At 30.4% G+C, this 24,738-nt stretch overlaps 1 protein-coding gene across 4 annotated transcripts in view; it reads left to right on the forward strand.

The window, feature by feature from the left end:
• Positions 1-24,738, forward strand: part of LOC129616642 (pseudouridine-5'-phosphate glycosidase-like) — a 329,630-nt gene that overhangs the window by 159,714 nt on the left and 145,178 nt on the right. For all 4 annotated transcript variants that reach the window (XM_055532273.1, XM_055532270.1, XM_055532271.1 and 1 more), the window contains one exon: positions 14,121-14,352. In XM_055532273.1, the coding sequence (XP_055388248.1) occupies positions 14,121-14,352 (232 nt within the window). The remainder of the gene's footprint in view (positions 1-14,120; positions 14,353-24,738) is intronic.

A 24,738-nucleotide genomic window follows, 5' to 3' on the forward strand; every position in this document is an offset into this window, starting at 1 on the left:
GCTGGTGATAAATCTAATTTACATCGGTGAAATTCAAAAATGGAATGGTAGAAGGTAAACATTATTCTAAATAGGGTTAAAAACATTGATTCTAATAATAAACCGCCTTATCTTTATATGGTTCCGGAAATTTTTAACAACCTTTTTATGCAAAATATAAGAAGCCTTTCAGGTTTTGTTCCAAATCATTATAATTGCAATAGTAATAATTTAGTAAAGAATGTCGTCTTCGAATTTCTTTTTTGAATATATTTCGTCTCTTGAGCTTCATCCAATCATTAAATATTTAAAGAACTCTCACTCAGTTGCGTTCGATCGCATTTCTTCAAATATTTTAAAAGAAATTTCTTCAAATATTTTGGTGGGAGTTAATTGACGTGTTTTTTTCCAGATAGTTTGAATGTTGCGGAAGCTATTTCGCTCTTCAAGAATGGTGATCACCTTGATGCAAACAATATTAGACCAGTTTCCTTATGTCCTATTTTTCATAAAATATTTGAGAAAGCTGTAAAACGTAGAATGTTAATTTACTTCAATGCAAACGGTGCTTTCAGTAGTAATCAATTTGAATTTTTGGACGTAAGTCTACCATATCGGTTTTACTTAAGTTTTGTTGAGGTCTATTCGCCCTTAAACGACAGATTGGTAACATCTGCTTTATCATAGATATTATAAAGGCTTTTTATATTGTAGATCATAACATTTTACGTGTTAAATTTTACAACTGTGGTTTTCGGGGTTTCGAACCCAAATCGGAGGAATAAAACTCATGCAAAGTTTAGTTCGTATTTGGATATTACTTGTGGTTTTCTTGACTTTTATAAATTTTTTGTCTAACCAGAAATTTGTTAAGGCAGAATAAGTAATTTTGCCTTAGAGTTGTTGAGGAATTTTGTCCGCAAGGTTATTAATAATAAAACCAGGTTTATGAATTTTGGTATTTATTTTCTATCAACCCACGGCTTTTATCTAGAAGACCATCATCCTAATAGCAATAGATTTTGTTTGTGTCATAGTGGTAGTGATGTTTGTTCGATGATGTTTTAAGATGGAACTTATATCTTTATTGAATTATTTAGGTAAACAAATTGACTCTAGGTATAATTGGTCAACTCTCTGCAATTACTTGAAAAATTATTATAATAGTGTAATTAGGCAACTTTATAATGTTCGCTTATTTAGCTCAGAAAGAATCCTAATGTTGGTTTATTTTGCTTTTTTTCATTCGAATTACTCAATTGTTTGTTGGGATATATGCAAATGAAACCAATTAACTTTTAGTGATTCAAAACCATGCTGTACGAATAATTTACAATTTATGGAATAAGGTTCTATCTAATTATAAAAATCTTCTTTTTTTTTTTATATACTATCTTTGTCGTCTTAGTTTTTCGTCTCTCTCAGCTCCGTTTAGGACAATTTTTAGTTTATGTTTAAGTTATTCACTCAGTACTTCCATTTATTGGAAAAGAATGGCTATTAAATTTTTATTTTTACCGATCGCATTGTATACAATAAGGTACCGCACTTCTCCATAAAGGGGAAGCGCAAATAAAATACTGTAAGAGAGGTGTCGTTCTGTAGGTATATGTGTGCAATTTTTTAACTTGAATACTTTTAAGAGTAAAAAAAAAAGAAAGTTATATAAAAAATATTGAAATCAAAGCACATTAGACTCTCAGTTTTTATTACAAATTTCCGTACAATTTAATAAAAAAACATCACATAGTAAAGTTCTTATTTAAATATTGTTAATTAAGCATTTTTACATTGCATGAGTTTCACACGGGAAAAAATTTAAAAAGTAAAAATGCTGATATGGTTGTTTGGTTTAATATTTTTAAAGAATTTACAGAAAAAATTTGTTTTTATTAAATATGAAATTGTTTATTCAAAGTTTAAGCGGAAGTGAGTAGAATTACAACTTTATTTGGTTGTATAACCGAAAATATAACTTGCACGCATGTACGAGTATTTCAAGTTCGGCTGAACCGATTTTGATGAAATTTTATATGTAAGTTTACTTTGGCTATGCACGGAATGATCAACTTTTTGGATATATAAGACCTCGGTAACTGGACCTTTTCCTGGACCAATTTTACATTTTTGAATTTAAAAAATTTAACATTTTTTAAAGTAAACATTTGATCTACTTCAAAATAGTTATACATTTGTATGTTGAGGAGTCGCTTATTGTTAATTTTTAAAAAAAATATGGATAGCAAAAGAATTTTCAAGAAATTTAAATGACATAAAGAGAAATTCTGTTAAGAGTAGGCATGTTAGCTAAAGACTTACTACCCTGCTTAAAATTGAAAGGAAGTGTTCAAAATGCAATTTTATAATCTACTGCAGCATTTTCATTAAACTAGGCAATAAACGTTGCGATCGGTTATGTGTTGATCACATCAGACTTTTTAAGTTCATATTATTTCTTTGAACATCGGCGTGTGTATATATTTAGGATATATGCACACATATTTCGGGATGTATGCGTACATATATGATTTTGTGCGTTTATATCTTAATATGGTCAATAATCATCACTGTTCTTTCACTTTAATGTAATGTTTTCTTGTTTTTTTGTTCACTGGCTTTGCGACGATAATTGTTTTTCAAAAAATTCATCGCGATCAAAACGTGGCAATTCAAGAAAACTTTTTGTATGGAATTGCACTGAAACATTAAAGATACGTTCTAAATCAAAACATTTTTAATTTTTTTGTAAATTTATTTGTTAACACTAAATTTTAAAACATAAAAAGTTAAAGGAATCGTTAAAATTAAAATAAAACTTAACTTAATTAAGTTCTATTTGAACAAATTCGAGAAAAATACTTTTTGAATTTAAAAAATTCATGCACACTAAAAAATCTGATGTGGTCAGCACATAACCAACCGCATTGTGTATTGTCTAGTTGGGTGAAAGTGTTACAGAATATTAAAAAAATGTCTTTTAAATACTTCTTTCCAATTTTTAGGACATTGGTAAGCTTATAGTTAACATACCTAGAAAAATGTGAATTTGGCTTTTAGCAGAGTTACATTTTGCGCCGTCCAAATTACACAAAAAGTTCGTCAGTAACTTCTGGTAATAACCAAAACTCACATATTGAGTTTCAAGAAATTCCATCAATTCCTTGTGTAGATATAGCAAAAAATTAAAATCGGCCCCCAGATTAGTTTCCGAACCCTGATTTTTCAAAAAATTTACATATTTATTGTTTTATCACCTCGAATTTAAATATTAAATTTCAATGAAATCGGTTGATCATTTTCCGTTATATAAGTAAAAATGTATATTTGAATTGTAGTAAATTTCCAGTTGCTGACCTCTGATATCTCCCAAAAATTAGAAGGTTCCGCATATGGTCGAATGAAGCTTATATATGAAATTTCAAGTAAATCTGTTGAATATTTTCTTCAAAAGGATCAAAAATGTAAAACTTTTCTTACTATCGAGAACTGCGATCCCACCAAAAATTAGATATACAAAATTTGTTGCCATCACATAACCCACCTTATTGTATACACAATGGGGTCGGTAAAAAACGCAACTATTGAATAAATTTCTGAAATTGAAGAAAGAAATTCATTAAAATTAAAACACGTAGAAATTCAAAAAACAAAAAAAATCATAAATTATACTAGATTAAACATTTGATAAATATTATTTGCAACTTGTTTTACCAAACGCCAAAAAATAAAGTTAAAGGAGTTAAGACTAAATGTCAGTAAGGTTATGTAATAATAAAGTTGGGTCAAACCAATGGTTTGTATTGTAGCACTTTTCCCTTCAACAAGTGAAAATTCTGCTTTTAAATACAGTCTATGTATACCTATCACACTATAAAAATTATTTTCATTCATATACAGAACTATTACTAGGATTGCATATATTTAGGATGACGCATATATGCAGTCTTTGAAATAAAGCAAAAATTAACATAAAAAGGGGTTAACATAATGCTCGATTTTAAGGGTTAATTGTGTGAGTTAAGAAAAATAATTATATTTTTTAGTGTCACGAAATTTACCGTTAGCTTTTTGCGTTTATAAAAATTTGGAAAAGCTTGCGGTTTCGGAAATATAAGGTGTCAAAAATTCAAATTTTACGATTTTCAAGAGGTGATAACTTGAGAGGGGGTGGAGATGGAAAAAAATTTCTTCTAACGAAATGAACTATTTGTTAATGTCTAAAAGCCCCTAAAATTTCAAAGTTCTAGAATATAGGATCTAGAAGAAAAACGACATCAAAAATTTGGAAAAAAAGGACTTTAGATAACGGTAAATTTCAACGGCCATTTTGTTTTTCTAAAGTTTAGCTATAGTATACCGCGCTAGGGGAAGCAAGCCGCTGCCTTTCTGCGTTTGCAAAATTTCAAAAATACTTATGGTTTCATTGCAACAAATATTTAAAAAAGGCCATTTTTAGGGTTTTGGGGGGGTATAACTTCTAGAGGGGGGGAGATAGGTAAAAATTTTGTTCTACGAAAATAAGTTTCTAGTAAAGATCTATGTATATATAAAATTTCAGCTTTCTATCTTCAAGGGTGTAGAAGTTTTGTAAACAGACACACGGACAGACGGACGGACGGACGGACGGACGGACGGACGGACAGACGGACGGACGGACGGACGGACGGACGGACGGACGGACGGACGGACGGACGGACGGACAGAGTGAAACTAATAAGCACTTTTTTCAAAAAATTTTTTGGAAAAGTGCTAAAAACAAGTAAAAACGTTTCAATCGGTATAAACCAATTGAATTACCCCTTGCACTTTTCATTGCTGTATAGAAATAACTCGAATCTGTGAAACCATTCTGTAGAAATTTCGCGGATATGTCTGACCTATAATTGGACATACGACCGCCACGTTTCATGAATCTGGCCTCATTATTTTTCCAAATATTTAATATTCGCTTTTGGACTTCTATGGTAGCTACCCACACCTGTCAAGTAATTCCACTAAAACTTCAGAAATATATTTGACATAAAATTGGCCACACAACTGCTAAGTTTCATGAATCTGACTTTATTATTTTTCTGGATTTAAAAAAATTTGCTTTTGGAGTTGTATGGCAGCCACCGGAATCGGTGCGTGCAGCTATCCCATTAAAATTAAGAGCATATGTAGAATTCGATTGGACACACATATACAAATTTTCATATTTATGCCTTTATTAGTTTTTGAAATATTAAAAATATACTCTTTGAGTTGTATCGCAGCTACCCGAATCTGTTGTCCGAATTAGGTTAATTACAAGAGGGTTCGTCCTTGGCACAAAAGAAACTTGCGAAAGTTTGGTGTTTGCATTATTCGTTTTTGGGTTATCGTGCGATCAGACGGACGGACGGACATATCTAAATCAACGTAGAATTTTACGCTGAGCAAGAATATATATATTTGCCCATACCGCAGATGACTCCTCCAAGTAGTTACAAATTCCAGTTTGTAATCATGAGCTCACATTTTATTAAGTTTTTTGTTGTCATGATGTTTTCAGATGTTATGAAGATAGGTGGAATATTTTTGTTTTTAATTTTGGCTTGAGATTGATTTTTATTATTAGTGCTATTAGTCACGTGATTAGAGTTTGTATTGATATTAGTTGAGTTTGTTGAGATTGTATTTGATGATCCGGGTTTACTTAATGATGGTATATTGTCATTTAAATGTTTATTGGAGTTTTTATTTTTTAATATTTCAAAAAAGTTATTATTTGAGTTGTTGTGTACAGTTTTGATTTTTTCATTGGTAATTTCAGTATCTGACATGTCAGAATTCTCAAGATCACTTAATAATGCAAATCTATTAACTGCTAGACTACTGACATTTATTGAGTTTGTATTATTCCTATTTAATTTGTTTGTTTTAGTTTTCAATGATAATAAATCGTCTTTTATTTACGTGTTTATAAGTGACTTTTTATTATTCTTTTTACTAGAATATTTTATAATTTTATGTGTCGACATTTTATGATTTTTTTGTTGTAACAGCTTAGTATGTTTTTTATTATGTTCTCAGATTCTGCGTCACTCACTATGCGTTTTAATCGAACCGGTGTATAAGGAATTAATTTTTTTCAATTTTTTTTCTTAAAGTTATTGTAACAAGTCAATAAGTAATTTTAAATTTTATATGTAATTTTGATTTTTAATATTTTTTATTAGTTTATCAAAAGTATAATATTAACTATGTATATTGAATTAAAATTTATCCAGCGAATCGAACTCCCCAATATGGGGCTATTATAAGGACTACTAGAAGGTTGTATTATATCTTGCTTTAACATTTTCCCAATTTGTTTATTTACCTCTTCTTCGTGAAACCTGTATGTTTAGCTATATATTGGTTGAGAGTAAGTAGTTATTATTTGATGCTTAATAGGTAAGGTAACCTCTTTCCTTGAAAAAGAGATCCCGATTTGCAAATAACATTCTTTTCAAATGCCCCTCTTCAACTATCATTTTTTTAATCTCTCACACAACTCGTGGTTGTTTACCTGTAACTTCCGACTTGATGTATATTTTCAATAGGAAAAGACTAGTTAAAAATAATTTAATTTTTATTAACTATAATCTCACCGTTGAGTAAGTCAATTTTAGCCCCTATTGGTAGAAGAACATTTAATCCTATGATAGCGTTAAAAATCCGTAACTTTCCATTACGTAGAAGTGAATTTATGATATTCAGACGGAACCCCCCTTATAATTTCATTATAAATTATCCAGTTGCCACAAATCGTATTGTGTTTTGAGTAAGTTCAGTTTGAAAAAGTCGTAAAATTGTAAAAATAATCAATTAGTGCAATGAAATTGGTCTCTTTAATTTCTGGATTTATAAACTATAATCTGGATTTGCATGATTTTTTGCCACAACAAAGATTATATTATTCTGATTTTATTCATCTATGAAATGCACTCAGTGCATTTTTTGAGAACCGACGCTTTGGTGCCTTTTAACCGACGCTTTGATCGATCAAAGAAGTGGCTACGCCGGTGTCAATTACGCAATCTACCCTCTGTCCCTCTATTATCAGAGTTGCTGTGGATAATCGGCTATTAAAGGTGGTGAACGAAAATTTTGTGTTTTTTCCATGGTAACGTGATGGTCCACATCCATAGGGTCTATACTAGTGGATGGGCCATTTCTGTAGTTTGAATTGTATCTATAATTTTCAGAAAAATCTGTTTTAAAATTACACGAATTGTTTCGGTAATTGAACTAAGAATAGTTTTTTCTCGAGCTGTTATACCGGTGATTGTTATTAATATTCTTTTGTGAGCTGTATCTATTGTTAGGTTGGGAACTAGAATTATTAGGATTATTTAGCCGTTAAACTGAGAATTTCCTGACGGCCCTTGCTAGGTCCATCGTCACATACGCGTCGATTGTATGGTGCCGTAAGGCTCAGCAAGCAGTTGTACGGCCAAGCTGAAAAAGCTGCAGGGGTTGACCTGCCTGGGAGTGACCGGTTGCCACCTCTGCACCTTACCAACTTCTCTCTGGCGAGGATAAGATAGGGCGTAAGTTGGCTCACAGGACTCACAGAGACTTCATTGAGAGCGATCCGATTTTAAGAATAACCATGTCGGATGCCTGTCTGCCGCGGTGAAAGTTCGACCGCAGATGCAGGGTTGTTTTTCCCGATCGATGGGCGTTTGATCGGGTTGGTCCGGTATTTTGGTCGGGTTCGAGCGTGTAGGGTCCAAAACGAAGTCGGGTGCGGGTTCGGGTGATTACGGTGTTCGCCTGTACACGCGTATATATGTGATCCTGGACCCGTATTCCAAAAAAGAGTATTTTTCTTTGGAAAAAATTGTTTTCTTTCTCAACCCCTCTCAAGGTATCGCCTTTTGAAATTCGTAAAATTTGAATTTTTGGCGGCCTATATTTCCAAAACCGCAAGCTTTTTCGAATTTCTATAAATGCAAAAAGCTAACGGTAATTTCCATGACATTAAAAAATATTATTATTTTTCTTAACTAACGCAATTAAACTTTAAAATCGAACATTATGTTAACCTACATTTAAATTAATTTTTGCTTTATTTCAAAGACTGCATAAATCGTTCATTTCAAATATATGCAATCTTAGAAATAGCTTCATTTATGAATGAAAATAATTATAGTGCGTTAATATGCATAAACTGTATTTAAAAGCAGTATTTTCACTTGTTGAAGCTAAAATACTAAGTTTTACCTGTGAGGAAATGTACTTCACGACGAAAAGTGTGTCGTCTGATTTATGTTGAAAAACAGAAACTGGATTTTAATAATTTTGTTAATTTTGCGGAATTGTATTACGAAAAAAATAACGTAATACTAATGGGAAAATTTGTTTGATAACTTTTTCTCATAATTTGATTAATTAAAATAAAAAATATTCGGCAAACAAAAACATTGGATTTCAATTAGAAAATTTCTTAATAAATTTTCTCATAGCCAATGTATTAAAAAAAAATAGAAATTTTTAAACGGATATATAGCCTACATACATAAGCGTGTATGTATATTTTTTTTAAAGCTTCCTAACGATTTTTTTAAATTTCCTATATGAATTGAATAATATTTAAAATTGTGGTTAAGCATATAGAAATACACTTAAAACATATAACTATTGAATCATGGGGATAAACATACAGAAATAAATTTTTCAAATAAACAAAAGGTTTAGGCAGAAACAAAATAATAATTTTATTCAAATATATGTATGTACATATGAATGTATTAGAATTTAGCATTTTACAGTTTTTCGCTCGAACAATAAAAATTAAATTTTAAGTACATACGTACTTAAATCGTGTATGCATATTTTTTTAAAGCTTGCTGGTGAAGCTAATATTCAAATCAATAACAAATGAAGCATTAATATTTAGAATGATATTTTTTAGCTAGTTATTTGCTTACTGTGAGTACAAACGCGCTTGGATTTTTCGGATGATACCTGCCTGCTACTCGCTTCTACCTTACTCACTACCTTCTGGGTGGTGACAATTGGATTTATTGGCAGAGCTGCTCCAAACAGTAAGCATTTCTAAGCATTTATCAGAAAGCATGTTCAGAATGCTTCCTTCTAAGAAATAGAACACAAAACGTTAAAATTGGTACTTATATTTAGTAATTTGAAAAATGGTGGCATTGGCGTACTTCAAGGCTCTGTCCTTCGCCTAATTTTATTTCTTGTTCTCATAAACCATTTTCTTAGTCAGAAATATAAAAGAAACCCCATTGCGCTTGCTTGTGATACCATTTTCTTATATAGTACGACATAACTTATTGATTTTAAAAAGACTTGATCGGAAATATTTCTTTACTAATCAGTTAATAATTAGTAATAAAACAAAATTTATGCCTTTGAGTTGGACGAATAATTATAATTTTGATTATGTATTTAAATACCATTTACCTATTTAAGTACCATTTACTTATGTGTTTACGTATTGCAATAAATACTTATTATAAGTAGTTTTTAAAACAATTTTTACTACTATAATTACATTTTGCCTTGTGACCGATCGCGCTTTGATATTGAGTCGATAAGAAAGTTTAAATATTTGGGCTTAGTTTTTGATCGTAGGTTATGCTAGGTAGATTATTCTGTTAATCTAAAAAAATACTTGAACAATTTGTTAAAATTTGAAACTTGAACAATCAAACAGGTTTACCATCCCAGCTATTATTTTTCATTGAAAGTCAATTGTAAACTTTAATTTGGAATTAAATGTTGTGGTGGTTCGTATTTTGACGTCATTCTACTACTGTTGATTGCTCAAAAATGTGTTATTATAATTATGGTAAATTATGATAGTAATTATGGCTTCCTATTTTTGTTACCTTAATATATTGTCTCTTCGTCATTTATACTTCCATTTTATAAAATATTAATTTTAAACAAATAATGGCGGATTATATTAAAATATAATCTTAGAATAAACAATTCAAATTTCTCTATTATTCCGAGATCTTTTACTTCGAACATTTTTATAATATGTTGGCTCCAAGAACTTTTAATAAATTGCCTGATATTACTGAACTTGAGGACATTGATAAACATTTTTTCCAAAAAATTAAGATATTTTCTTCTTGGTTTTGATCTGAAATCGAATCTTTCCCTGATATTGTCTTAGATTTTGGTATATTTTTAAAATTTTACGATTTTCCCTCAAACTATTTTCTTTGATATGATTTATTTTGATTAATAGTATTTTTGAAATGTAATCATTTTAAATAGTTACACAAAATATTCTATCGTATCTGCTTAATTATAACCAATTCAATCAATGAAACTTGTAAATATAGTATTTTCAATATTTTTTTCCTTTTGGTTTCAAACCCCACAACTTAATAATATTAAAATTTGTATTACTGTAATTAATTCATACTTTTTCCTATTTTTAGCAATTATTTTCCGAAATTTTGAATCGGAAAAAAATACAAAAACAATTCTTATACAAAAATACAAAAACAAAACTTTAATGTTTTCGAAGTATGTCGATTGAAATATTTTTTTTTTTTGGGAAATTTTTGAGCATTCCTTATGATTACATTTTATTTAGTATAGTTTTAAAAGCTTCCTCTAGATTATAATAATTATTTTTTTGCTTTTTTCTTCAATTCAATTTAAATTCTATTTCTTATTTAAAAATTTTACTTTGTAATTCAGTACCCTCCCATTTGGAAGACAAGAAAGGTTGTCTGCGCTAAATATTGGGATTTTTTTTAATGCATTTTTCAGATGGAATTTAACATCCGATTGTTTTGAAATTTAAATTTCAAATTTAAAAAATATGTAGAATCAGTAGAGCTAAAAATATTGACCAATTTCCTTCACACAAATAAATTCCGACAACCCTTCCATTTAAACTCCATATAAATTTGAAATTTATTTTTGATTTGCTCTCTGAGCTTGATGGCCTGATAGATATATATGGGATATATAGTATTTCTATTTTAAATTTTAGTCTTAGTTTGCAAGAATGTGAAAAATAAGGAAATAATTAAAAGGAGTAAATAAAAAAAGAAAGATTTAATACATAAAGGACTTTAAACAAAGAGTAGTCTCTTCTGTGGTTTTATATGTTTTTTGGGAAATTCAAGCATTCGAACTTTGGCAAAATTCAAAATTTCATCATTTTTTATTTCTTTACATTTTTTGTCCCAATAGTTTCTCACAAAATTGGAAAAAAACCATACGTAATTCATGACTTTATAAAAAGTTTCAAGATAGAAAATGTTAATTCGTTGAAATAAGCTTAAGGATGTACCTCTTTATATGAACATTTTATGTGAAAATAAACCTTGATTTTACTAGTTGATACCCTGGGTATTTGAAGTGCTCACTTTCGTACAAAAATTTGAATTTGGCTCAAAAATGAAAAACAGAAAAGGGATCAATCTCAAATATCAACAAAAATTTGCAAAATATTTTAATTAAAGGGCATAATACGCTTATGTAGAGATTTTAATATTTATTATAGATAATTCACTAATATGTATAATAAAACCAGGATAGTTTTGTCTATAAAATGTATGTTTTTAAATATTTCTAAATATTGTTAATGAAATTTACTATTTATGAGTATACAAAAAAACATCAAATAATCTTCAATCAGTAATATAAGCAATTATATTTAAAAATAATATTATTGAACCTGGAAAAGCAACTATAATAATACAACTGTATAATATGTAAATGTGTGTTACTTCCCTTATAAAGTTATTGGATTAAACCAGGAAGGGGAGAGAAAATGATACGAAAATTAAAATGTTAATGAAAAATATGTGTAAAGGAAGAGAAAATAAGTATTATATATATATTATATAGCTACTTCTCAGGTGTTAAAAAGTACGGGTACTTCTAAAAGGGCTAGAGACATGGGACAAAAGGCATTAGATAGGGTTTTGCCTCTAAGGTCCCAGAAAAATCTGACATTGGTACTTTTTAGCCCTGAAACAGCCCTATTTTAAGATTTTCTGAAAAAATTTTTGTATTACAAAAGCACATTTTTCTTTTATACTTTATATTACTAGAAACGCAAACCAACAAATAAATAATACTTTTTATTATTACAAACACAAACCGAGAACGAGATATAAATAATATTCGAAAATATAATGATCTCACATATTTTAAATTTGAAAAATCGAAATAAACTTAAATAAATGTCAGGTTTTATGAAAGATATCAGGTGTTTTGTGGCAACTGAATATTAATGCTTCATTTGTTATTGTTTTGAATATTATGTTTCGTAAGCAAGCTTTAAAAACATATAGATACACAATTTATGTACGTATATGTACTTAAAATTTCATTTTTATTGTTAATATGTACATACATACGTTCATATGTTTGAGCGAAAAACTCTAAAATCCCAAATTCTAATGCATTTATATATACATACATATATTTGAATAAAATTATCATTTCGTTGTTGCCTAAACCTTTTCTTTATATGAAAAATTACATTCATATGAACATACATATATTTGAATAAAAATATTATTTTGTTGTTGCCTAAACCTTTTCTTTATTGGAAAAATTTATTTTTGTATGTCACCCCATAATATTATTTAATTCATATAGAAAGCTTAAAACAAATTAGTTAGGAAGCTTTAACAAAAATATACGCACATATTTACGAGTATGTTCTTAAAATTTTTGCGAATTTTTCCAAACTAATATAACAATATTTTTTTGGATATTTTCTTTAAACTTTTATAATAATATTTATCTGTTATAATATATAAAAAAAAAATTAAAAAAATGTAAACAAAATAAAAAATTTTTTTTTTTTTAAATAATCCAAAAAAGAAAAATACGACAACATCCAGGCAAGCATCGATCAAATAACCTTCTGGTTATCAGACTACCACTCCACCCAGAAGGCTACGCAGTACCTTGAATTTGCCTTTATAATTCTATATTTTATTCATATTTCGTATAGCTCTTCTAAAACCATCCTATTTTACATTATATATATATAGCTACTTTTCTGGTGTCAAAAAGTACGGGTACTTCTAGTGTGGATAGAGACATGGGACAAAAGACATTAGATACGGTTTTACCTCTAGGGTCTCAGAAAAAAGCAAGAATTCCACCCAGCCTCCCCCTTCACCCCCTCCTAAGATGCTTTGTAACCGTTTTTTACAAAATAGTATTACATCCTGTAGGGGTAATTTTTTATTTACTTTTGGTGGTATAAATATTGTATGTAAATTCATATTTGGAAGTGTGAGTTATAACAAAAAATGATCCCTTTCTTAAGAAAATTGTAAAGTTTTAATAAAATCTACATTGTTTTATAATAAGTATGTACGTACGCATTAAGTTATGTTTTCTTTTCGTGATCTGCTGCAAAATGTATTAGTAAGCAAAACATAAGTGTACTCTTCTTGACAATGTATTTTTAGGACAAAATTTTATAAGAAAATGTTATTCAAAAAAATATTTAGAACGGAAACTCGCTGATATTGATTTGTAAGGGTGAAGCTTTTTTAATTTTGATTTAAAAAAAATAAAATTATCAATAGAAAAAAGTTCATCTGGCAAATCGCATTTTTCAGGGTTCGAATTTGGGACTTTTTGCATAGAAATCATATGCTATATGCATTACCCTATATACGTTAGTATTGGTGTTAACTCATTCTGAAGTCACACGTTTTATTCGCATGTATTATAAACTCCAAATACATACGTGCATGTATTTTAGTAGCGAATTATTTTATGCATGTACAGTAATTTATCGCTAAAAGTGCTTATTGTAAAAGGTATTTTAGGATTTAATGCGACATAACTCAAAGCGAGGTTCAAAATAAATTATTCAAAAGGTATTAGATCTCAAAGAACATAATTATTGGTTTAATTATGTATTTTTTGGTAATTACTTTTCAGAACTTTTCTTATTTTAAGTTTTATCTTATTATTTATTAGGAAAAAACATATCTACATGTATGTGTATTACGGGTGTGTTTGTGAAAAAATAAAGTAAACTTAAAATATCTCTGCCACAGAATGGAACACAGTTTTAAAACTACAGGCATAATACTTGCAAGGCTTGCAATACAAGCACACACCACTAGTTATATATTGAAAATATATTTAATTTTCAGGGATCAACCCCGGCTACTATAGCAGTAATAAATGGTCGAATTAAGATTGGGCTGGAGAAACATCATTTAGAACAATTGGCTCTGGATAAAAATAATACTAATGTCATCAAGTGCTCAACAAGAGATTTGCTTTACGCTGTCAGTAAAGGTATTTCAGGTGGTACAACCGTTGCAGCTACGTTATTTGTGGCAAATAAACTTGGAATAAAAGTTTTTGCAACAGGAGGAATCGGTAACTATTTATGTCAACACAATATATACACAATATTTCTGAAACTATATGAGATTTCTGATCTGAAAAATTTAAGAAAAGAATTAATGCATAGTGTCTATTTACAAAATGTGTAAATTCTTTCAAAATAATGTTAAATTATCTTATCTACATAGTGAGATTGATGTAGGTATACACAATTTCTTTTTTATTTTTAGCACTTTTCCAAAAAAATTTTGAAATAAGTGTTTATTAGTTTCACTCTGTCCATCCTTCCGTGGACATGTTTACAAACTTTTACACCCTTGAAGATAGAAAGTTGAAATTTAATATGTACATAGATCTTTACCAGAAACTTATTTCTGTAAAAGAAAATTTTTATCTATCTCACCCCCTCTAAAAATTATGCCCCTAAAACCCTAAAAATGCCATTTTTTAACTATTTGTTGCAGTGAAACCATTAGCATTTTTCAAATTTTGCAAACGTAGAAAAGCAGTGACTTGCTTTTCCTATCGGGGCACTCTATAGCTAAACTTTAAAAAAACTAAATGACCGTTCAAATTTACCGTTATCTAAAATTCGTTTTTTCCAATTTTTTGGTGTCGTTTTTCTTCTAGACCCCAGGTTGTAGGAGCCTGAAAATTTAGCAGTTTTTAGAGACTGCATAAATCGTTCATCCTAAATATATGCAATCCTAGAAATAGTTTCATTTACAAATGAAAGCGAAAAGTGCTACAATACAAACCATTGGTTTGACCCAACTTTATTGAAAAATAATTTAATATAAAGTAAAAAAACTGTATATTTCTGAAAAGTCATTTGGGACGAAAAAATGCTTCATTTTGAATAAAGATGTTTAAAATCTCAAAAACGTATTTTGAAAATTTTTTTGGAAAAATAGGTCAAAAAACTTAATTTTGAATTTATACCTTTACTTTTTTATTACACTTTCCATATTCTATTTTAATTAAAAATTCACTGCGCCACTATGACAATTGTTTGCGTCGACGTTTTTAATGCACGCTATTTTTTATTTGTTGCTATTTTTTATTTGTCTTAACGTTTCGTGTTGTGAATTTGTAGTAAATTTCGAAATATTCCAAGTATTAAATTAGTAATTACCTTTACGAGACCTAAAATATTATATTAATTAGAAAAAAATAGATTGATTAGAAAAAATAAGAATATTTAGCTATGTAAATAAAGGTACACATATGTATAAGTATACATAATGTATGTATTCTTTATTTAATTTAGCTCATAAGGCTTATATTGTAAACCGAATTTTAGTTTTTGGAGACAACGAACTATTGATAATAATCAAGCAAGTGTTTTCACTTTTTTTGCATTTGAATTTATTTAATTGAACAATAAACTGAACAATCATTTTTCACCTTTTTTTTGCATCTGCAATTCAGATTCTCTCATCCGTAAATTAAATGAGGTCTGCTAAGAAGTATGGTTCACATAATCAAGTATCCAATAATTATGGCACCATAAAATGTTATATATCAGGCCACCAAGCTGAAGTTATTTTCCGAAATATTGATTAAAATCGGAATAAGTAAAATAAAAATTCTTAATGTTTTATGTATTCGAAGTATTCCAATTGAAATATTTTTTTTTCTGGAATTGTTGATTATTCTTTATGACATCTAATTTTATTATTATGATTGGTATGATTTTAAAAGCGATTTAGATTATTTTTTTGCTTTATGTTTCTTTAATCTCTTTTTAAATTTAATTTTTTAATCAAAAAATTTACTCTTGAAATCAATTGCAAGTACTAAAAATTGCATTTTTTTGTAAATGCATTTTTCAGACGGAATTTATCGACCGATTTTAATCAATATTTCGAATATCACTATTTCGAATATATCGAATTTATCAAATTTAAATATTAAATTAAAACAAGTAAAAACGTTTCAGTCGGTATAAACCGATTGAATTATACCCTGCACCTTTCGTTATTGTGTAGCAATTACTCGAACCTGTGAAATCATTCTATAGAAACTTCACGGACATGTCTGACCTATAATTGGACATCCGACTGCCAAGTTTCATGAATCTGACCTTATAATTTTTCCAAATATTTAAAATTATCTTGTGGAGTTGTATGGTAAGTACCTGAATCTGCCAAGCAATTCCATCAAAACTTCACAAATATATCTGATCTATAATCGGACACAAAACTGGCAAGTTTCATGTATCTGACTTTATTATTTTTCCAAATATAAAGAATTAGCTTTTAGACTTGTATGGGATCTACTCGAACCTGTTAAGCAATTCCACCAAAACTTCAGAAATATATGTGACCTATAACTCGACATACAACTGCCAAGTTTCATGAATCCGACTTTATTATTTTTCCAAATATGTAAAATAAGCTTTTGGAGTTGTATATCAAGTACCCGAACCTGTCAAGCAATTCCACTAAAACTTCACAAATATATCTGATCTATAATCGGACACACAACTTTCAAGTTTCATGAATCTGACTTTATTAGTTTTCCAAATATGTAAAATAAGCTTTTGGAGTTGTATGGCAAGTACCTGAACCTGTCAAGCAATTCGATCAAAACTTCACAAATATATCTGATACATAATCGGACACACAACTGCCAAGTTTCATGAATCTGACTTTATTATTTTTCCAAATATTAAGAATAAGCTTTTAGACTTGTATGGGAGCTACTCGAACCTGTCAAGCAATTCCACCAAAACTTCAGAAATATATTTGACCCATAATTGAACACATGACTGCCAAGTTACATGAATCTGACTTTATTATTTTTCCAAATATTTAAAATTAGCTTCTGGAGTTGTATGGCAGCCACCCGAACCGGTGCAGCTATCCCATTAAAATTTTTAGAGCATATGTAGAATATAATTGGACACATGTATACAAAATTTTATATATGTACCTTTATTAGTTTTTGAAATAATTAAAATAAACTCTTTGAGTTGTATGGCAGCTACCCGAACCCGTTGTCCGAATTGGTCCAATAACAATAGGGTTCGTCCTTGGCACAAAAGAAGCAACTTGTGAAAGTTTGGTGTCGATTGCATTATTCGTTTTTGAGTTATCGTGCGATCGGACGGACGGACGGACGGACGGACGGACGGACGGACGGACGGACGGACGGACGGACATGTCTAAATCGACGCAGAATTTTACGCTGAGCAAGAATATATATATATGTCCATACCTCAGATGACTCCTTCAAGTAGTTACAAACTCCATACCAAAGTTAATATACCCTTCACGAAGTGCAGGGTATAAAAAATATGTAGAATCGGTAGAGCTGAATATATTGGTCAATTTCCTTCACACATTTGAAAAAATATGCATGTATAATATGTTAGTTAATCAAACAAAAATTATATTTTCACAAATTATATTCAAACAAATGTTCCTGATTCAACAAAACATTTTCCCCAAGAATAACATTCAAAATATTTCACAGAACATTCCATTTTCATAACAAATATTTTCATAAAATTGCAGACGCGATGTTAGTAATTTTAAGTTTTAACACACGTCAAGAAAATGTTTATCTGAAAAATCTTTGTTAGGTGCAAGCAACAACTTATTAAAATATTATAAGAAGGTTAAACGGCCCCCAGATAAATTTCTGAACCTTGATCTTTCCAAAAAAATTTATAGATTTATCGTTTTATCACTCTGAATTAAATAATTAAATTTCTATGAAATCGATTGATTATTTTTCTTTGTATACGCAAAGATGAATATTTGGTCCAGTTTTCTTTGTATACGCAAAGTAGTAAACGTCCAGTTGCTGACACATGATTTCTTCCAAAAGTTAGGAGATTTCGCGGGAGGTCGAGCGGAGCTTATACATATATTAAGTTTCAAGTGAATCGGTTAAATATTAATATCGGATAGGTTGCTAAAAATAGCTTATTTACATTTCCCTACCATGGAGAAATGGAAATAAGCTATTTTGTTGCCACCACATAACCTACCTATTCTATGCACAATACGGTCGGTAAAAATTATTAAAAAATCAAATATAAAATTTTTTTCCCTTCCGTTGAAATTCCTATCAGTGCATCTAAAACCAGATTTATTTTTTGATAGGCGAAGAAAATAGTTACCAATTTTCAATACTTTCTTCAACCTTTCACGGCCATACATTTAATCAATTTGATGACACTATAAATCAACTTACTTGTTTCTTAAATACGTTATAAAAATACCACGGAATCAATAATGGGAAAAATTCAGGGAAGATATCCACTCCATTTTAAAAATTACAAAATTGTATTTACACAAACCAAGGTTGAAGATTTTACTTAATAAACAAACAGGTGGAGGACATGTTAGAGGAATCTAAAGAAAACGTGCCATAGCAGTCGAGACCAAAAAAAAAAATCTTTCTTAAAATGAATGCAAAAATCGACAATATAGTCAAACAAGGTCTACAAGGAAGACCTTATCTCGTTTAGACAAAAAATAAGACCGGATAATAAGCTTAATGCAACCCAAATATCGATCTACCTGTAGACGTTATAGTATTAACGGAGCTCAACAAATTTCTACAGAACCCTTAGGGGAAACTTAGCAAGTCAAGAGTCATTGGGAGAGTTTTCGGCAACTAATATTTTCGTTTGGTGTCCCAAAAGTCATCATAATTAATATCGAAACTTCATTAAATTTTTCATTAATTAATATTGCAGCATATTATAAATTATACGTTATGTATACGTTTTAGCATTAAAAACTCATTTGTGTGTTTTCAAGTGAATGAATCAATGAGAAGTGGTAGCGGGGTTGAAAATATTAATGTCCCAATATTAAATAGGTAGACGAAGTGTTATATAGGTATACGAAGCTTTAAACTTTTGATATATACGGTAAATCATAGGGATACAATATAAAATGTAAGATATTTTTGTTCTAATATTCTTCTTATTAGATCTTACAAACCATGAATGTCCTGAGTCTGACTTAACACTTTTTTCCAACCGCTGCGGCCCTGGGCGCCTCTCCTTGTATATTGGAGACACGAAGTTTTTCCAAATCCGCCGAACTTTCGACTCTCCAACAAGATGCCATCTATCTCAATGTCCCATTCCTTCGGGTTTGGAACTGAACGCTCTCCTTGCTGGACCACTTTCGAACAGTTTTGTAATGTGGCCCAACCAGTGTAGTCTCATGATCTTGATTTTGCTGGCTACATCCATGTCCCGATACAGCTCGTAGAGTTCGGGGTTGCTGCTCTTTCTCAGCATCGAACAAGAATCTTTCGCTCAAAAACACCAAGGCATTGCTCATTTGTCCTGGAGAGTGTCCAAGCTTCTGAGCCATTACATAAGATCGGAATAACGAGCGCATATTTACTGCTGGAGCTCAATGTTTCTGGGTAGGAGGTTTGAGCCCAGCTGTTTTCCCAATCCGAAGTAACAGTGATTTGCCAGAGTTATTCTGCGCCACATTCCACTCTGATGTCGTTGGGAGAATTGACATTAGTTCCTAGGTAGATGAACTCCTTAACTACCTTAAAATTGTATGAATCAACAGGAATGTTTTGGCCAATATAATAGACAGTGGCCATCCTATTGGTTGGCAGCATATATATTGTCTTGTTCTCATTGACATTCAGACCCATTTTTTTCTGATCTTTCTCTGTAAAGGCTTCGATGAGCATTATTCGAGCATACTTTCCCCATTCAAATGCGGCATATGATCTGGTGCATGCTTCAAACCAGGATATTACCTCCAACTTTGAACAGCTCTCAAGGTTAGTTGGAATTACCTCTTTGTTTTTAACAGGTTATGGATGCATCACTTTCGATGTATTTAGTGGCTGCTCAAAATATTTTCACTTTCACAATATCCCTTCCGTATTGGTCACAAGAGCGGCTTTGTGTTTCTATGAAAGGTCCTTACTTTCGCTCTGTCTCTATGTTCCTCTATATCCTAGAGCTAAGATCTTACTTTTTTTGCCTCAGGGCCTTCTCTCCTGTATGCCTTATTTGTTATCCTCGAACATTTATCATCATACCAAGAGTTTTTGAAAGTAGTGGCTTAAAAGGCGTAATTGGCCAACCATTTCATGATGTCTGTGCAATGTTCCCACTGTTCATCAACGGACGTCAAGACAAGAGGCGCGGAACCAATTTTCTTGCTAAAATTCAGATTCTAACCAACATTTCAGATTCTATCCAACATATTTCCTGAATTGTCGTAACGTCTGTATTACACCTATATTCCAGGTGCAAATCCATAAATCACAATCTTTGATTCATAAACTGCTTTTGTTCCTATTAGGTCTAATCAGTCCATCCCTAGCTTCACTTAAATCTTTAATAACTACCGATTTTTACAGGTTAACCTTACATCAACACCAACGGGTGGTGGTAGAAAAAGTTTCCGCGGAACACCACGTAGAAGTAGAATAAGCACTTGCCCAGGAACTCACACAGTTACACAATTGGGTCAGCGACCTATCAGTTGTTGATCCCAAACCAAACCCCCCAAAATAGTGTTCTAATTTACGGCAATATAATTTTCAGTTAAAATTTTTCAGCTTCGTATGTTTATTTATTTATTTATTTATTTATTTATTTTATTTATGCTTAGCTCAAACATTTTGCATAACTTAAAATTAACGAATACATATACAGATACATATTTTTTAGACAGAACAAATTTTTGACTTAAAAATTAAATTTAAAAATTATACAAAATAAAACTTATTAGTAATAATATTCCATCAAATATGAATTTAAATAATGAAAAGCTAAAACAAGAATTTGTTAAAATAAAGAAAAGGGTTATACTTAACTATAAGTAAATAAAAGCTTTTTCATCGTGTCTTTCTTCAGTGAAAAGTCAAGTTTGTGTTTGTTGCATAAACGCAGCATTCTGCTGACAGGTTCATGTTTCCCTTAATTGGTCCTATGAAAAGTAACCATGAAAAGATTAGGGGAACGAGACCTAAAGTTGGAATTAATCACAATTTTATTTAAAATGTCGTGGGAGATTAAGTCAGTTTTCATAAGCTGAAAACTGAATAACAAATCCGCGATGTCACGTCTTTTACGCAGTGTGGGTAGGTTGATTAATTTGAGTCTGTGTTCGTAAGGTGGAAGAATGATGGGGTCTTCCCAAGGAAGAAAGCGCAGTGCGAACCTCAAAAAATTTTTTTGAATAGACTCAATCCTATTAATATGTATATCGCAATAGGCTGACCATACTTGTGAAGCATATTCAAGATGAGGACGGACCAGGCATGTGTAGAGCGATTTTAAAACATAAGGATCATTAAACTCCTTTGGCCAGCGTTTAATGACACCTAACATCGAGCTTGATTTGCATATAATAAGATTGTAGTGGTTTATGAATGATAACTTGCTATCGAAGCAAACACCCAGGTCTATTATTGAATCAACTTGACTAAGAGCTTGGCACATTTGTGCACATTTACTTACATTGATTTTTAGGTTGTTACTTGAGCACCAGCCGTAGAAGCGTTTAAGATCATTCTGAAGACACAACACATCATTTGATGAGCTTATTTCTTCAAAAATTTTCATGTCAACAGCATATATTAATACCTTACTGTGAGTTAGGATGGAAACACCATCATTAATTGAAATTATGAACAGCAATGGACTAAGTGACTACCCTGGGGTACACCAGAATTAGACAAAAGAGGCGAGGAAATTGCTGAACGAAAGAGGACTCTGTAAGTCCTGCCAGAGAGATATGTCTTTATCCAGGCTAAGAAGTTGTCAAGGAATCCTAAGAGTTTCAAATTTAAAATAATAATTTCATGTGGTAGTATGTCAAAGCTTTGCTAAAGTCTGTGTAAATTACGTCCGTCTGATACCCATTTTCCATATTATTTGAGAAAACTGTCGTGGCTTCCACTAGATTAGTCACCGTGGATTTCTTTTTCAAGAAGCCATGTTGACGCGCACTAATCAATGACATACAATGGAAACAAATATTGTCATATACCATCAACTCATAAACCTTAGGAATTGCCGACAGTTAAGCTATAGGACAGTTGCCGACAGTTTAGTTTTTAAGAATAAGACTTATTAAAATTTCGGTTGTGGCCGATGAAAATGTATTTCAATATTTACATCTATTTGATAATTCAGTAAATAGCTTTTTCTAACCAGTAATAACCATTTAATCCAGTAATAACCGGAAGAGCCATTTTCATCACTATTGTATTTACTAACAGTCAAATCCTTTAGATTTAGCACTGGATAATTTAAACAAAATATTTGATAAAGAAGCAGATAAAAGCCTTTAAACTAAAAGTGTTTTATGGACTAATCAATGATTTTCAGAGTGTAATCACCAAAAAAAAAATAGAGGAAGAGGATTGGAAAGATTTGCTTGAACTAGCAATTCCAAATTTAGATGACTAAATTAATTAAAATTTTTTCAGTTTTTGGATTTTAAATTTTTGTTATATTTTTATTTTGTAAATTCATATGAAATGCATATCTGATAACAAAATACAGGGTGTCTGAAAAGTTTCCGAACTTTTTTTTAAATGTTTTTACAGTTTAGAACTGCTACATGGATTAAGAAACCAACATTGTCAACTGGTCAGAGAAGTTTATTAGAGTAGTAATAATAATATTCACTAAAAAATTTACAGCAAATGCTCAAAATTTTGTTCCATTTGCAGTAATACATGCACAGAGGCGCTTTGGAAAATTGTTGACAAGGGTCGCGTACTGTTCAATGGTAATTTCATCCCACTTGCGTTTCAAAGCTCTGATGAGTTCCTCTCCGACGTGGTAACGTTTTATGGCATCGTGGACAGTCATTTTTTTGTAAGCAATGAAGACAATCTCAGTTGTCTTCATACCTGACCTGTGTAATTCTATAATAGTGACGCGCTTGTAATTGCGATTCATTTCTAGGCAATAACAAAACAAAAAAAAAGACACAGTTAATAGGTACTACTTGGGGTAAAATTGCACGACGAATGCAAATAATGAAACCAAATTGAAAAAAAACTAGAATTATAACGAAAAAAATTAGTATTTCCAAAAGTATGGGTACTTTTCACTCTGCATTTAAGTTACCTTTGAATAATGATTTTTTATTCACTATAAATAGAACCGAGGACCGTTGGTCAAATAAAGATATTTTCGATTTGGAAATTCAACTTAAATATTCTAGTGATACACATGACGTTCCATTCGTCAAATATCTTAGTGTGACTTCTAATTTTAGACTAAGTGAAACTGCTTCCCTCACTTTCACTTTCAATCGGAAAAACAGGTAATATGAATTTTATTTCAAGAAATCGTTTGTTTTATATTACCAAGCTATATAAAATTTCAAATGTTTCATGCGTAATACACGGAAGATTTTTAAAATGCTCTTCTCCATCTTTCAGCAAGCTCCGTTTTTACATCATACGGTAGTCTTTTACTCAAAGATTATTTTATTTTTCTCACTCACTTTCGTTTTCGGTTTTCTTTTCTTCATCAATGAGGCAAGTCAAATTCTCCGCTGCCGCAACCAACAACTTTTGATTTTGTATTTTAAATTAAATTTATACAAAAAATGCAAATGCCAATATTAAATGAGATGTATTTAAAATAAAAACACAGAAATGCCGAATGTAATAGGCAAGGAAATTTGTGGTGCATCTGCAGAAAATCCTTTTAAAGGACAAGCAAAACGGATACAGTGCCATGAAAGTTGTAAAAATATTCAATTTAATCTGTACTGGATTGAGCATTGAATATCTTAAAAAATTCTCGGAAACTGTGAATAATTTCTGGTTTTGCGAAATTTGTAAAAAACAACGACAGCAATGCAGATCTTTTAATTTTTTGCAGCTGTTGGCGCCAACTGCAATAGGAAATTTATCAGCTTCTGATCGTGTATATATACAATATAATAATAATTTAGATACTCAAACTAACGGAATTTTGAAGAGATTTGATGTTTTTAAGGATTATTTTCCCAACATGAAGGATAAAATAAGCAAGCTACGTGAGACAAGGCAATTGATAAGAAAACATTAGCTTGTGAAATGAAAATGAAATTTTATCTAAGTAAAAAAAAACTCATATGGAGTAGAAAAATAAAAACGAAATAAATACAGGAAATTAATGGAAATAAATGAAGTTCCGGAAAATATCGAAAATTTAAGAGAGATAAGTGAAAATATTTTTAAAACCTCAGATATAAGTGCAGCAAAAGGACAAGTAGAGCAGATTTAAAAAATTTCTAAAAATAAAGAAGAGGAGGAAAATTAAAATATCATCGATTATTGACAGTGGTCAAAATAATTCTAATAATTTTTATTTACTATAATGAAAAAATGACAAAATATTTCAATTATTTATATAAAAGAGCGAGAGATTTGAAAAAGGAAAAGAAAGTTTAGTTTGCA

This window comes from Condylostylus longicornis, unplaced genomic scaffold (assembly GCF_029603195.1).
Source record: "Condylostylus longicornis isolate FDR11 unplaced genomic scaffold, ASM2960319v2 ptg000257l, whole genome shotgun sequence".
NCBI lineage: Eukaryota > Metazoa > Arthropoda > Insecta > Diptera > Dolichopodidae > Condylostylus > Condylostylus longicornis.